A 15,020-nucleotide genomic window follows, 5' to 3' on the forward strand; every position below is an offset into this window, starting at 1 on the left:
TGCCATAAAACTTTCCTGCCCCCAGGTGCAGACTGATTTCCCTTCTCCAGGCCAGGGCAGTGTCTATGAACGTCTCTCACCTGACTCCAGGGGAACTGGGTTTCCTTGGAGGAGCTGGCTGGAGCTGTGGCTGCCTCAGTGTGAATGGAATTAACTGGGAGCAGCTGGCTCCAAGCAAAGATCCACCCAGAGTGCCAGTGGAAGGTCAGGCCTTGGTGATTCAGCTCTCTCAGGGTTCCTGCCCATAGCACATCAGAGCACACAGGTGCATCACCCACATGATGCCTCCAGGGCTGGCTCTGCTGCCACCCCCATTGCTCTGCTCCTCCTGTTCTCGACCAAATGTGGCTGTGCCAGCATGTCCAGTTGTTCAGCAGATTTGTCTGGATAAAGACCAGGACCCAATCCGCGGGGATGAGTCCAAATCCCACCCAGCAACAGGGACCAGGGTGGTGACAAGTTTTGAAGAGCATTGCCTGCTCCCCAGTCTGGTGCCAGCACTTGCCCACCCTGAGAGTTTATCCAGGTCTTTCATACACAAAAAAGATCCTGTTTGGCTGCCAGCACTTAGCAAAAATGAGCACTGGTTCAGGCAGTTACAACTCACCAGGGGAGGTTTAGACAGATATTAGGAAAAAAATTTTCAAGGAAGTAATTAAAGCATTGGAATAGACAGCCCAGGACAGTGGTGGAATCACCATCCATGGAAGTGTTCCAAAAGCATGGATGTGATACCTGGGGTCATGGTTTAGCTATGAACACAGCAGTGCTGGGGGGAATGGTTGGGCTCAATCTTAGAGGGCTTTTCCAATTTCAACAATCCCACAATTCTGTGATTCTGTAAGCACATCTCCTTTCCCCCCTGCCTACTCCCTAGCTTAGATGTAAGGGACATTTTTCACTTTGATCTAGCTGCTCGAGGAGTTGTTCTTCTCTCAGACGTATTTCCTAATCTTTAAGCCCTGTCCACCAAATCCCTCATCGCCCTCCATGGCTATGCTCAGCCCCAGAGCAGGGCAGAAGTTGAGCTGTGGCCATGCTGCTTGAGAGGCAGAAGCTTTGCAGAGGAGACCTGTGCACAGGGAGGTGAGGAATAGCCCAGGGAGCCTTTTCCAGGTGTTCATTACACAGGGATTCCACACTGGCCATTCCTGGGAGGCCACATGGCCATTTCCTAAATGGTCTCTCTTTTTCTTTCCTGTTTTTGTTCCCTTTTATTTTATTTTTGGTTTTTTCTTAAAGAATACATTGTTACAAGAGCTGGAAAATACCCAAAAGCAGATAGAGGAACACCAGCATGACAAGGTAAATGCGGCTGCAGGGACCTGACCCAGTGATGGCATTGCCTCACTCCCAACCCCCAGCTAGGGGCACTTGCTTCTCCAAAAATGCCCCAGTTTGGGGGAGCTGGGATCCCAGAGCACCCAGCAGCAGGAGGCCACACAGTCTCCCATGCAGTAGCTGGATGGAAGCTGCCAACCCCTCCCCGGAGAGCCCCGGGTCCGTTCCCTGCCACACTCATCCACCCCTGAGCCCACTGGGTGCACTGATGAGACCAGCTGGCTTCACCCTGCGTAGGGGAGGGCTCAGGCAGCCACATCCCCTTGGCCCTGAGGCTTTCTCAGACTGGGGGAGCTGTGCCCCGTGCCTAGCTTGCAGAGGCCCCGTAGGTCATCACACCCTGCGCTCAGATAAAGCATCTCAGTAGCATCTGCATGAACCCCTAGTGGCCTTGCTAGAAAGCTGGAGGGACATGGCTTTTTGGAGCAGTGGGAGCTTGTGGGATGTGCTGCATGTCTCATGCATGGTTTGGGGGATCAGGGGGCTACTTTTCCCCTTGCCTGCTGGGAGGATGTGTGCTTATTCCTTCTGCCTCCCCATCATGGCTGCTCAGGTCTGGGCAGGGCAGATCTCTGGGACTCGCATGACACTGCTGGCACTTTGCCCACCCTGGCTCAGCCTGTTTGTCCCCAAGACTGGATCCTGCTGTGCCTGGGAGATCCCTTCTCCCCTCCCTCCCTGTCCATCTGCAGCCTCCCCCGGCTTCTCCCAGCACTGAGTGCAGGCACAGCTTCCCCATGGGGATGTGGCTGGGAGCAGGAGGGACAGGGCCAGCAGCAGGTTTGGCTGGGGGGTCCCTCACTGCCAGTCCCTTGCCAAGGGAACACAGTCTGGAGAAGAACCAGAGCATCCAAGGGGGACCTGTTTTCCTTCATCTCCCAAAGCAGCACACCTGTCTGTCCAGTGTCTGTCTGTCCTGATCCTTCCTCCCCAGCACCCTCATTCCCTGTGCCTGCATGAGCTTTACTGATGTGTCCAAGATGCTTTAAACCTGGGGTAAGGCTCTGTAAAAGGGATGTAAACCTGGTAGTAGCCAAGGATGTGGATTGCCCCACACCTGGCAGCTCTCCAGAGCAAACCCAACCCCTGCCTGTCTCATCCCCCCAAACAGCGGCGTTTGTCCGACGAGATCGACAAGCTGAGGCTGGAGGTGGATCAGCTCAAGACCAGGAGTGGAGCGTTTGTGGAGAGTGTGCACACCAGGTAAGTGCCAGGGCAAACCCCTGCACTCCAGCTTGGGGCAGTGTGCTTTGGGGGCCCCAAAGTGGTGCTGGCACTGGGTGTTTCTGGTGCCCCCCAGCTTCAGTGCTGGGCTGCAGGGTCCTCACAGCAGGGTCAGCTCCAGCTGTGCTGTGCTGTGCTGTCCCACCATGGATCTGTCTTGGGGTGGGACATGGACTCTCAAGAATAGCCCAGCCCAACTGAAAGTGGCCCCAGATTTGCTCTTGTTTTTCTGCACAAGTGGATTAGGACTTATTTTGCTCTGAAAGCTGGATATTCACCAAAGGACTTTTCCCCTGTGGAGTACAGGGGATGGGCTGAGCCGAAAAGAGGAATTGCTTTGGAGCTGTTGCAGGCAAAGGAGAATGAAGCCCCTCTTTCTCCAGTGCAATGGTCCTCTCACACCCTTTCATTTAAAGTCATCTGGGACATGGGGATGTCCCAGCCCAGGGCACCAGGAGCAGAGGTGAGTCCATCAGGTCTCAGTCTCCAGCACTGACCAGGATACTCAGAGCTGCTCCAGGAAAACTGAGGTGGAAAAGGAAGGTGACAGCACAGCAACCCCACCTGGGACACCACACCCTGCCCTGAGCACTTCCAGTGTGGGTTCAAGGCAGCAAGGGTCAGTGGGAGCAACCAGTGAAGAAAATTCCTCTCTTAGCAAGGTGGGAAAAGATGGGGAGGAGCTGGTATAACCAGCCTTGGACCTGTCAGCAGAAAGGAGAGTGAGGAAGAGCCTGTGAGGAGGAAGGAGAGCTGAGTGCTGGAACAGAGTCTGGAGCACCATATGTGGCACCTCTTTGTATGGGCCTGTAAGAGCAGGATGGTCAATTTGGTGATTTTCTATATTTCTCAGGTGAAAAATCAGTAGAAATCTTGAGCTGTAGAATCATCCCCCAGCTGAAATGTCAGCTTTTGTCTAAGGTGTTTTTATCTGGTTTTAGCAGCTCTGAAATCCCTGGAACTTGGGTTGTGCCTTTGTCTGACATACCAGGCTGGCCCAGTCATGCTGCTCATGGAGCTGATTTTGTCTCCAGGCCTGTATCTACCTGATCTCCAGGCCTGACCTGATTCTGTAGCCAGGCCTTCAAAGCAGACCCACCATGGTGGAAAAACCACCATCTGCCTGGGGCTGCTGCTTTTGTAATGTTAAATTCACCGTAAACTAAATAAACCTCAAGTCTCCGATGGCACTATATGCGGGGAGTAATCGTGCTGTGCCCAGGGCTGTGCCTTGCTCAGCTGCATGGTTGGGTCTTCAGGGCCAAGAGGAACTACCAGTCAAATTGGAGACATGGAATGAGCATCACAAGTGGCTCAAAGTGTCCTCCTGTAAAGCTGCTGCCTTGCTCTGCCAGGAATGGGACTCACCAGAGCCTGGTCCCAAGCACCAGCCTTGGCAAGGAGGAGGAGGGTGAAGAAGTCCCAGCTGGTTCCTGCTGGGAGGTCCCAACAATACTCATATCCTCACACCTGGAAGATGTTTCAGGTGGACTTTTATTCATTGAAAGCACAGAATCATTAAGGTTGGAAAAGTCCTCCCAGGTCATCAAGTCCAACCTTCACCCAAATACCTGCATTTCCACTAAATCACATCATAAAGTGCCTCATCTACCATTTTTTGAACACTTCCAGTGGTGGGAGCTCCACCACTGCCCTGGGCAGCCTGTGCCAGGGCCTGACCAGCTTTTCCACTAAATTTTTTCCTAATATCCAACCTGAACCTTCCCTTGAGGCAATTTCCCCTCATCCTGTCACTCACTGCCTGGGAAAAGAGGCCGACCCTCATCTGGGTATTTTCTCATGAAAATGTTGGAATAAACATAAAAAGGACAAGAGCTCCCTGGCTGGCTCCTGCTGGGTACATGGGGATGGAGAAGACACAAGCTGTGTTGGTTCATTCCAGCTGCTCTGGGGAAGGAGGGGCAGGAGGGGCCGGTTCAGCCCTGGCTCCACAGCAGCCCCCAGTGCAGGGGTTTTTGGGCAGAACTGGCTGGATGTCCCAATGGGTGCACAGAGAAGGGGGAGGGAGCAGCAGGGGATGACCCAGGGCCGAACTTCTGATAATCTGGGAAAATTGGGAGTCTCCTGAGTTCAGAGGTCATCAGAGGCTGTAGATTCCTCAGAAGGGGCAACTCCAATCTCTGATCTCTGTGAGCAGGGACAGGACCCAGGGAGCAGGTGGAGCTGTGTCAGGGGAGATTGAGGCTGGATATCAGGAAAGGTTCTTCCCCCAGAGGGTGCTGGCACTGCCCAGGCTCCCCAGGGAATGGGCACGGCCCCGAGGCTGCCAGAGCTCCAGGAGTGTTTGGACAGCGCTGCCAGGGATGCCCAGGGTGGGATTTTTGGGGTGTCTGTGCAGGGCCAGGAGCTGGACTTGATGGTTGTGGGGCCTTTCCAGCTCAGGATATTCTGTGATTCAGTGATTCTGTGGGTGGTTCTGTGCGTGCATTTCCAGGTTCCCTGTAGGGGAATGGGGGCACCTTTTTCCTGAGCCTGGTTTTGCATCCTTTCATACCAAGCAGGCAAATGTCGCTGGGATGGGCATCCTGCAGTGGTCTCCTCCTCCTGCTCTTCTTCCTCCTCTGTCCTAAGAAGCCTGGGCTGCAAGGGGAGCATCCTGAGGGTGAGGGTGTCCTGCAGAGAGCAATGTCCCCCACAGGGCTCTTTCTTCCCAGGTCCCACATGGGCAGTGCCACTGACCTGCGCTTCCCGCTGGGAGCTGTGGTCCACGCCCCAGCCGAGCCCTTCGGAGCAGCTCCGGGGCTGCCCCGGGCACAGAAGGGACGATTCAGTGCCCGGAGAGAGGAGCCAGCCAAGGTAAACCCTGTGCACCCCAGGCTCTGTTCTTGCCCTGCATCCTGGGATTAGGGTCAGATCTGGAGACATGGGGCAGCTTCCTTCCCCTGGTACATTGATGGGGGAACATCAAAAGGGTTTCTCGTTGGGGTCACATTGAGATAGAATTCCTGCATGGAGATCACCAGTCTGACTTTTGGAGACATGGGGATGCTGTGTAGGACCGTGGCCCTTGTTCCCCTAGGACTGGGAGCAGGCCCAGGCAGGTGGGGTCCTGGCCACAGGGCCTCATGCCTTCGACAGCGACCCTGACATCTCCGATGTGGACGAGGATGACCGCGAGACGCTGTTCAGCTCCATGGATGTGCTGTCTCCTGGTGGGCACTCAGATGCCCAGACATTGGCCATGATGCTTCAGGAGCAGCTGGATGCCATCAACGAAGAGATCAGGTATAACCATGGTCAAAACCCACCACTGCCTTGTGCAGAAATTTCTCCGGGGGACAGCAAATAGCCAAGAGGCTCTGCTGGCCTAAAATTGGGGCCTTGGTGTGTCTTCAGCCACGGAAGTGGCTCCAGGACATCCAGCTACAGGGCTTGGTCCTTCCTGCCATGTGTCCCTGACCCCCAGCTGCAGCAGTGCTGGCTCAGAGGGTCATTATTTCAAACGATCATTATTTCATAAAAAGTCCTCCATGGACATTAAAAGGAATCAGGGTGCATCTCAACTCTGGTTTTCATGGATCCTGATGGATCTTGCTGTCATTCCTGGAGACTAGGGGTTGAGGCACAGGACGAAGGTGCATTTCCCCAGGATAGATGTCCTGTGTCCCTGGGAAGGTGGGGAGCCTCGAGCCCTGAGCCCTGCTGCTCCCACAGGATGATCCAGGAAGAGAAGGAGTCCACAGAGCTCCGTGCAGAGGAGCTGGAGACGCGGGTCACGAGCGGCAGCATGGAGGGCCTGAACCTCACCCAGCTGTGCAAGAGGGCCTCCATCCCCACCTCGCTGACAGCCCTGTCCCTGGCCAGCTCGTCCCCGCCGCTCAGCGGCCGCTCCACGCCCAAGCTCAGCTCCCGCAGCGCCGCGCAGGACCTGGACCGCATGGGGATCATGACGTTGGTGAGGAGCCGGGGGGAGCCAGGGCTGCCGGGGTCCAGCTGTGAGGTGGGAGCGATGCCCGGTGTCCACACGGGCCTGTGGGGGGTGTGGGACAACGGGGTGCCCGTGTTTGCTGTCTCCAGGCTGGCAGCCTGGCCCCGGGACTGCTCTGGGGGGGTGCTCCATTAACTGCCCCCCTTTCTGTGTCTCTCTCGCTTTCCCCCTTGCAATCAGCCCAGCGACTTGAGGAAGCACCGGAGGAAACTGCTAGTGAGTGGCTCCCATCCCGTTGGTTTTTGTCCAAGCTCTTTTTCCAGCCTGCTCCTGGCTTTGTCCACACCAGGTCAGGGTGCAGCAGGCGCGGGATGGAGCTGGGGACCCCAGGGATTCAGCAGGAGGATCATGGGGATCCCGAAAGGTGCTTGGACATGTTCCCGCTGGCAGCCTGGGGGGTCTGGCAGGACATGGGGAGGTTCAGAAAGCCATTGGGTCCTCAAACGTTGTGTCCCCTCTGGCAACAGGGTGTCCTTGGGACATTCTCATCTGTGCTCCTCAGAGCCCTTTGATGAGGGCCAGCAGCTTCTGTCCCCACACCCTGACTTGGACCATGGGGCTGCATCCTCTCACCCCCCATTCCCAGGATCTCAGCCATACTGCCACATCCTCCCCATCCACTTGGGCATCTGGAACCATTGCCAGAGCTCTCATTCAGGCCATTCCTGGAGCGTGGCAAAGCCCCAGGGCTCTGGTGGCTCTTTTGGCCATGCCTCCATGGAGCAAGAGAGAGGCAGGCAGCAGGGCAAGGATGGAGCTGGGGTCTGGCCTCCCACCCTCACGGCCTCTGTTTGTTCAGTCGCCCGCAGCTCGGGACGAGAGCCGGGAGGACAAAACCACCATCAAGTGTGAGACGTCCCCACCGTCTTCACCCAGGACACTGCGGCTGGAGAAGCTGGGCCACCCTGCTCTGAGCCAGGAGGATGGCAAGAGGTATGTGGAGACCTTTGGCATCTCTGTTGGTTTGAGAATATACCTGGGGCACATGTGGAATGGGTGGCCTGGGGCTTGCCATGTGCCCTGCTCAAGAATAACCTAAAGGCTTTGCTCTTCCTCTCCCTCTTCCATCCCCAGCTCACTGGAGGACCAGGCTAGCAATCCCAGCAGCAGCCAGGACTCCTTGCACAAGGGCTCCAAGAGGAAGGGGATCAAATCCTCCATTGGGCGCCTCTTTGGGAAGAAAGAGAAGGGTCGTTTTAACCAGCTGAGCAGAGAGGGGTCCACGGGGCAGGGTCCGTGAGCAGCCCTCTCCCTGTCTGTGCCAGGCCCTCCATGCCCTCTGGCTGTGCCTGCCATTGGGGTGCTGTTGGGGTGACAGGGAGGGGCAGGGACACCTCTGCTGGTTTGGGGGTGCTGGGGCCATGGCAGCTTCAGGGAAGTTGGAGCTTGGTGTTTTCTCCCCTTAGCCTTTCTGGCCTAAGCATGGTGTCACATTAATGCTCTGTCAGAGCTGGGGTGTGGACAGTGACCTACTGTCACTCTGTCTCATCTTTAATGTCCCCAAATCTACTTCCCTCCCCATGGATTTTGCAGAGCCCTTGGTAGGAGCTGCTTTTCCACTCCTAAATCCTTTACTACTTCCATGTTGAGTCATGTTGGACTCGATCTTTCTGGGTGCCTTCCAGAAGAGACTATTCTGTGATTTTGGGATTTGGAAATAGGAGGGAAGGCAGGAGGGGGTCTGCTTGGGGTTCCCAGGGATGCAGGTGGGCCATGGGGGTGGGTTGTAGAGGGACACTGTCACCTCCTGTGCTGTCACTGTGTGTGTCCCTGGCATGATGGTGACAATGCCCACACTGGCCCTGTGGGAGGTCACACTGACCTGGGGGTGTCTTGCTTGCCCAACAGTGCTACTGACTGATGTGGAGGGGGGCATCCAGGACCCCCTAGGACTGGGCAAGCTGGGGGCTCAGGCTGAGAAGGATCGGCGCCTACGGAAGAAGTGAGTGAACTTTCTTCCCTAGCCCAGCAAGAAACTGATTTTTTGGGAAGCTGTGGCACAGGACTAGGAATTGCTGGGAAATCATCTCATCTTCACCCTCCCTTGGGCTTTGTTACTTCCTTCACAACTTTGTATGCAATTGCTTCCTGCTGCTTGGGGTGTGTTCCCTTCAAAGAACTCTCCCTTCCACACAGGTCCCCCATAAATCACTCTTCTGCTTCTGTTCCTGCCAGGCATGAACTCCTGGAAGAGGCTCGGAGGAAAGGATTGCCCTTTGCCCACTGGGATGGCCCCACTGTTGTGTCCTGGCTGGAGGTGCGTGCCCATGGATTGTCCCTGTGCTGTCCCCACAGATCTGTGTGTGCCACCATGTCCCACCATGTCCCACCATGCTGGCCCATGCGCATGGCTGGGGCCTGCAAATCCTGGGAGAGCAGAGGAGATCCCTGCATCCTTCACAGGGCCTGTGGAATTGTGGTTTGAGTAGAGCTTTGGGTTTGAGCATAAGTCTGATGAGGAGTGGCTGAGGGAGCTGGGGGGCTCAGCCTGGAGAAAAGGAGGTTCAGGGGGGCCCTTCTGGCTCTGCACAACTCCTGACAGGAGAGGCCAGCTGGGGGTGTCAGGCTCTGCTGCCAGGGAACAAGGACAGGAGGAGAGGAAATGGCCTCAAACTGTGCCAGGGGAGGTTCAGATTGGATATTGGGAAACAGTTGTTCAGGGAAAGGATGGTCAGACCCTGGTACAGGCCCAGGGCAATGGTGGTGTTACCAGCCCTGGAAGTGTTTGAAAGATGTGTGGATGTAGCACCTGGGACATGGGTAAGTGGTGAATGTAGCTGGGGGAATGGTTGGAATTGATCTTAAAGGGCTTTTCTAACCTTAATGATTCTATGAAAAGCTCCGTGGGTTCTCCCTCCTTGTGCTGTGCCCATCAGGCACGGGGATGCTGGGCCACCCACAGGCCACCTCTGCAAGTTACAACCAAAGCAGGAATCCCACATGGACATTCAGCTTCGAGGTTGGGCTCTAGAGAGGGAGGCCTTGCCCCTGGCTTTGGAGCCAGGCTGGCAGTGCCAGGCAGTCACTGCTGTCCCCGTCCCCAGCTCTGGGTGGGGATGCCAGCCTGGTACGTGGCCGCGTGCCGAGCCAACGTCAAGAGCGGGGCCATCATGTCGGCCCTGTCGGACACCGAGATCCAGCGGGAGATCGGCATCAGCAACGCCCTGCACCGCCTCAAGCTGCGCCTGGCCATCCAGGAGATGGTGTCCCTCACCAGCCCCTCCGCGCCGCCCACGTCCCGCACGGTGAGTCTCCCTGCACGCCCCAGACCTCCCACGGGCCAGACAGCGTGCTCCTTGCCCTCCTTGCCCTCCTTGTCCTCCTTGCCCTCCTTGCCCTCCTTGCCCTCCTTGCCCTCCTTGCCCTCCTTGCCCTTGGGACGGCTGTGGAAAATGTGGCCATGGAGGGGGTGATGTCCCCTCATGGACTGGTCAAACCACTGGACACTCATCTCCCAGCACAAATGGGGGATTCCCAGCTGGAAGCATGAAGCTCTTTCCAGTTTTAAGACTCCTGCCACTCACATGGGGTTGTCAGCGGGAGGCCAATCTTTCGAAGAGTAGAATTCAGGGCCTGGCTGCCCTGGAGAAGATAAAACTCCATCCAAAGACCAGAAATCCAAACATTCCTGATGTATAGGTTCAGCTTGGTTGCATGTAGACTCTTTCCCAATCATTTCAACACAAACCATCTTTTCCATCTGAAATTCCTGGGGCAACTCAGAGCAACTGCAGATCCCTGCCCTTGGTAGGATGGAGGGATTGTGTCTTTTGCTGGTCCCCAAAGGCCTTGAGGGGTTAACAGTGGCCAAGTAATGCCAAGACACATCTGTAGACTTGCAGCTGGCAGACTGAAGGCTGCTATGCCCCCCTCAGATGGCTGTGTTTGGGGTCACAGCTGATGGGGACAGGCCTGCAAGCTCCTTGAGCATCACACTAAAGTGGAAAGGGAGATGAATGAAGGTCCTTGGTCTGCTCTCTGTGTCTGCATGGACGGGCCAGGGTCCCCTTGGGCAGTGGGGTGTCACCAAGTTGAGCTGCAAGGATGTGGGGTGTCCCCAGGCAGCTCCCAGCACACAATGGTCTGATCCTCCACCAGCCTGAGCCAAGCTTGGTTCCAGCATAGTTGGTGCTGACAGAGGCTGGGCGTGAGCCCAGGTGTGCTCAGGTGGGCAGAAGGGCCAAGGGCGCCTGGGCTGTCCCAGCAGCAGGCCCAGGGCAGTCTCCATCCCCTGTGCTGGCACTGCTGGGGTCACACTTGGGATCCTGGGGGAGTGACACTGTTGAGGCAAGACAGGAATGAATAGACTTTGTTCAGAAGGCTGAGAGTATTACTCTGATTTATTTCAAAATACACTGCTCTTTGATACAGAGCTTTGTACAGACCAACTCCATTGGTCCTGAAGTGAAAACATCGCACGCTGTTGGTGCACAGTGAATGACACACAGTAGCAAAACCAAACTATAAACAATGTGAACAAGAGAGACGAAGAATTTATTTACATTCTTTCTCAGTGCTTTCTCAGGCTTCTGCCTGGTTAGAAATTTCCCGTTTTCTCTTTGACTGAATCTGAGACCTACAGGGGAGTTCTGGGCACTTCATGACAACAGAGACCTGGAGGGGCTGGAACATGTCCAAGGAAAGGAACTGAGCTGGGGAAGTGTCTGAAGCACCAGGAGTGGCTGAGTGAGATGGGGGGCTCAGCCTGGAGCAAAGGAGGCTCAGGGGGGCCCTTCTGGCTCTGCACAACTCCCTGACAGCCTGACAGGAGGGGACAGCTGAGGGAGGGGGTCGAGCTCTGCTCCCTGGGAGCAAGGGACAAGAGGAAATGGCCTCAAACTGTGCTGGGGGAGGTTCAGGTTGAGTACTGGGGAAAAGTTCTTCAGTGAAAGGATGGTCAGGCCCTGGCACAACTGCCCAGGGCAGTGGTGGGGTCACCATCCTTGGAACTGTTCAAAAAATGAGTGAATGTTGCATTTGTAAACGTGGTTTAGTGCTGAACATGGTGGTGTTGCTGGCTTGGGGGTTGGACTTGATGATTTTTCAGCCTTAGTAATTCTGTGATTCCATGAGTCGATGGTGGTGGTGAACCGAGGCCATGTTTCTGTGGTGGTTTGCTCTGACCCCTCTGCTCTTTTCCCTGCAGTCCTCTGGAAATGTCTGGGTCACCCATGAGGAGATGGAGAACATGGCAACTTCCACCAAGACGGTGAGGCTGGTCAGCCCCCAGGGTGCTGGGGGAAGCCCCTGGGGTGTCAGGGTCTGGGCAGCTCCAGGTGTCTTAACCCAGAGGGAAGGAGATCCTTCACATGTCAGCTCTTGGACAGCACTCTGCAGCTCTTCAGAAACCCTCTTTCAACCTTTAATGTCCCAGCAATTTCTAAAACCCCATCAGATTTTTTTCCCTTGTGTATATCACTGGGTTTCCAGGGTAGCCTGGCTGTTTGGGAGTTAAAGACAAAACCCAGGAGTGATTTCAAGACACATGAGATCCCCAAGTCATTCTGTACACAAGTCATGGTCTAATCCCCCACTGACCTCAGCACACCCAAATATTGTCCCCACCATGTGTCCCTGCCACTGGTTGACAGCTTGGGGTCCCTTGCAGGGATGTGTCCATGCTCCCAAAAGTTCTGGCTCATTTGGAGAGATGGAGCCCCACTCCCTTCTCTGCAACCTGATCACTGATTTGTCTGGGAACTGTGTGTCCAAGGCCAGGTTGGAGCACCCTGGGATAGTGGAAGGTGTCCCTGCCCATGGCAGGGATGGAATACGATGTGCTCTATGGTCCTTTCCAACCCAAACAAGTTTGGGGTTCTCTGAAATAGGCATTTTATTGAAGCTTTTGTTGAGTAGCAGGGATGTGCCAGTGTCCCTTACCAGGTTTTGTGAGACTGAGGAAAACCAGCATAAGTTGGCAAAGGAGGAAAGAGCCACAAAATCAGTAAATTGGCTTGGGCAGCCCCCTGCGGGTCGTGACAGATGTACTGAAGCTTAATTCTCTTTCATCCATCTGACATGGGGGGACCTAAGAACTCCCTATGTTTACCAGGGAAGATGAAAAAGCCCCAGGGTCAGTACCATTTCCAGCCCAAGCCTCATCCTTCTCCTTCTCCTTCTCCTTCTCCTTCTCCTTCTCCTTCTCCTTCTCCTTCTCCTTCTCCTTCTCCTTCTCCTTCTCCTTCTCCTTCTCCTTCTCCTTCTCCTTCTCCTTCTCCTTCTCCTTCTCCTTCTCCTTCTCCATCCTGTATTCTTGGTTAGAGATGGGGTGGGAACCAGGCCCAGCAGGGTCGGGGTGTCCCCAGCACCCTGGGGACAGGCTGAGGTCCCCAAGCCATAAGAGTGAGCTCTGTCCCCTCCGTGTCCCTCTGTGCTGAAGGGTGCCATTGCATGGCAGGCCCTGTCCCTCTGCAGGCCACCAGGTACTGACTGCACTGTCCTTTCTGTTGACATGCTGCATGTGTCACACTTAGGACACAGAGGAAGGCAGCTGGGCACAGGTGAGGAGGTCCCTGGGGCACTCTTGTCCGTGGGCGGTGCATGGGGTGGTCGGGGGGGAGCTGGACATCCCAGGGGATGTTTGGGCACTGATGTTCACCAAGGCCTTGGAGTCTTTACCTACACCCATGGCTGCTCCTTTGGGCCATCCCTCAGGTACAGGATGTCCTCCTAGGCCCTTCTCTGTGCCAGGCAGTGGCTTTTCCTGGAAACTCTTTGAGATCCAGAGACTGTGTTAACCCCTATTTCTGTGACCACCCTGCATGCAGGCAGAATTTGAGCTGCATGTGTTTGCTTTTCACTATTTTGTAGCCCCAAGTCCATGATTTTTATGAGCCAAAAAGGTGGGAGGAAAGAGTCCTGCTTGGATCCATCTCTTCTGGTTTTATCCCTCTCAAATGTTTTACTTTCCTTCTTTCCTTCTGGTGGATTTTAAATAATTTTTGGACCCAAAATCAGTTTGCAGTGGAAGTGAATGTTTTTTTTTTTTTCCAAAAACTGACTTTTTTTTTTTTTTTTTAAGTAATAAAATAGAGATTATTCAAGCAGAGATTCTTAAAAATGAATTGGGAATGCACTGGAACCTATTTCTCAGTTGTTCTGTCTTTCAATGAGTGTACTTTTTCCAGAGGTAGGTGCTCATGAAGTCCATTGCTTTTGGCTATGCTCTATCTCCTGGGGGGACATGAGTAGGACACAGACCATGGCCAACAGGACTGTTCCCTCCAGCTCTTTCAGTACCCCCCAGGGCTGACTCCTCTGGCCTGGCTTTAGCCTTGGGACAGGGATCCTCCTGGGCTGTCGCTGATCTCCTGGGATTCTGCAGCTCCACCAAGCCCTGGGTTCTCCCCAGCTTCTCCATGTGCTTCTCTGCAGACATTGGCCTATGGGGACATGAACCACGAGTGGATTGGGAATGAGTGGCTGCCCAGCCTGGGTCTGCCCCAGTACCGCAGCTACTTCATGGAATGCCTGGTGGATGCACGCATGCTGGACCACCTCACCAAGAAGGACCTGAGGGTGCACCTGAAGATGGTGGACAGCTTCCACCGGTGAGCCAAGGCCATCAGAGCTCCCCAGTGTGCACGTGGAGCAGAGGAGGGGGGGATTTGAGGGATTCTCCCCTGTCTTGGGCAGCCCTGGATGGCTCTTCCAGGCTGATCTCACCACCCTGAGCTGGAGCAGCTCTTATGGGTAGAAGTTCTCCTTCACCTCACTCCCTGCTGCAGAATTGCAGAGGACCAGGCCTTCCCCTGGCTGTGAAGCGATCCATGGGCAAAATTTCAGGCTCATGCCACCTGGTGCTCCACTTCTGTCTGCCAGTAGCCCAGTGGGAGAAGGTGTGTGCCATCCAAGCCATGGCTCCAACACCAGGATCCAACCCTGCCATGTGGTTCCCACTGCCCACCCTGACCTATGGGCTTGCCAGGGTCATCTCCAGGGGTGAGACCTTCAGCCTGGAGCAGCCCCTGTGGGCTGGTTCCCCCTTCCCTCTCCAGCCCCCAAGAGTGAGCATCATTTGGATTTGTATGCTCTCAAGCAGCTGGAACAGGCTCAAACTGATGGTGTGGGGAATTGCCACGGAAGGGAGGGACATTCCCCATTTTCCAGCTTTGGGTTGTCTGTCCCGACCCATCCCTGGCCTGAAGCATCCTTTGGGCATGTGGGGAGCACACAGAGAGGGGGGTCCCTACCCAAGTCCCTCCAAGCCATGTGTCCTGGAGGGCTGAGTGACCCTTTGTGTCCCCTCGTGTCCCCTCGTGTTGCAGCACCAGCCTCCAGTACGGCATCATGTGCCTCAAGAGGCTCAACTACGACCGCAAAGAGCTCGAGAGGAGGCGAGAGGAGACCCAGCATGAAATCAAAGGTCAGCACCCCCTGTCAGCTCCAGAACAGGAGAGAAGCCTCCCAGGAGATATCCAGGGCTGGTCTCTTCTATCTCTTATTTTTAACCCATTATTTCTGAGCCCCCAGTGCTGTTTTCCTGAGGCACCTTTCTGCTGCTCCA

General features: G+C 55.2%; 1 protein-coding gene across 14 annotated transcripts in view; it reads left to right on the forward strand.

Moving 5' to 3' along the window:
* PPFIA4 (PPFI scaffold protein A4) overlaps positions 1-15,020 on the forward strand; it is a 61,434-nt gene that overhangs the window by 41,830 nt on the left and 4,584 nt on the right. For 3 of the 14 annotated variants that reach the window (XM_085561499.1, XM_085561504.1, XM_085561511.1), the window contains 15 exons: positions 1,243-1,305; positions 2,453-2,544; positions 5,241-5,382; positions 5,606-5,811; positions 6,241-6,481; positions 6,695-6,730; positions 7,314-7,447; positions 7,589-7,746; positions 8,363-8,456; positions 8,690-8,771; positions 9,559-9,759; positions 11,661-11,723; positions 12,988-13,014; positions 13,889-14,064; positions 14,782-14,879. In XM_085561499.1, coding sequence (XP_085417625.1) covers positions 1,243-1,305; positions 2,453-2,544; positions 5,241-5,382; positions 5,606-5,811; positions 6,241-6,481; positions 6,695-6,730; positions 7,314-7,447; positions 7,589-7,746; positions 8,363-8,456; positions 8,690-8,771; positions 9,559-9,759; positions 11,661-11,723; positions 12,988-13,014; positions 13,889-14,064; positions 14,782-14,879 — 1,813 coding nt within the window. The remainder of the gene's footprint in view (positions 1-1,242; positions 1,306-2,452; positions 2,545-5,240; positions 5,383-5,605; positions 5,812-6,240; positions 6,482-6,694; positions 6,731-7,313; positions 7,448-7,588; positions 7,747-8,362; positions 8,457-8,689; positions 8,772-9,558; positions 9,760-11,660; positions 11,724-12,987; positions 13,015-13,888; positions 14,065-14,781; positions 14,880-15,020) is intronic. The other 11 variants (XM_085561500.1, XM_085561506.1, XM_085561501.1 and 8 more) reach the window with 6 other exon arrangements.

This window comes from Lonchura striata, chromosome 26 (genome assembly GCF_050655825.1).
Source record: "Lonchura striata isolate lonStrDom1 chromosome 26, ASM5065582v1, whole genome shotgun sequence".
NCBI classification, from domain to species: domain Eukaryota; kingdom Metazoa; phylum Chordata; class Aves; order Passeriformes; family Estrildidae; genus Lonchura; species Lonchura striata.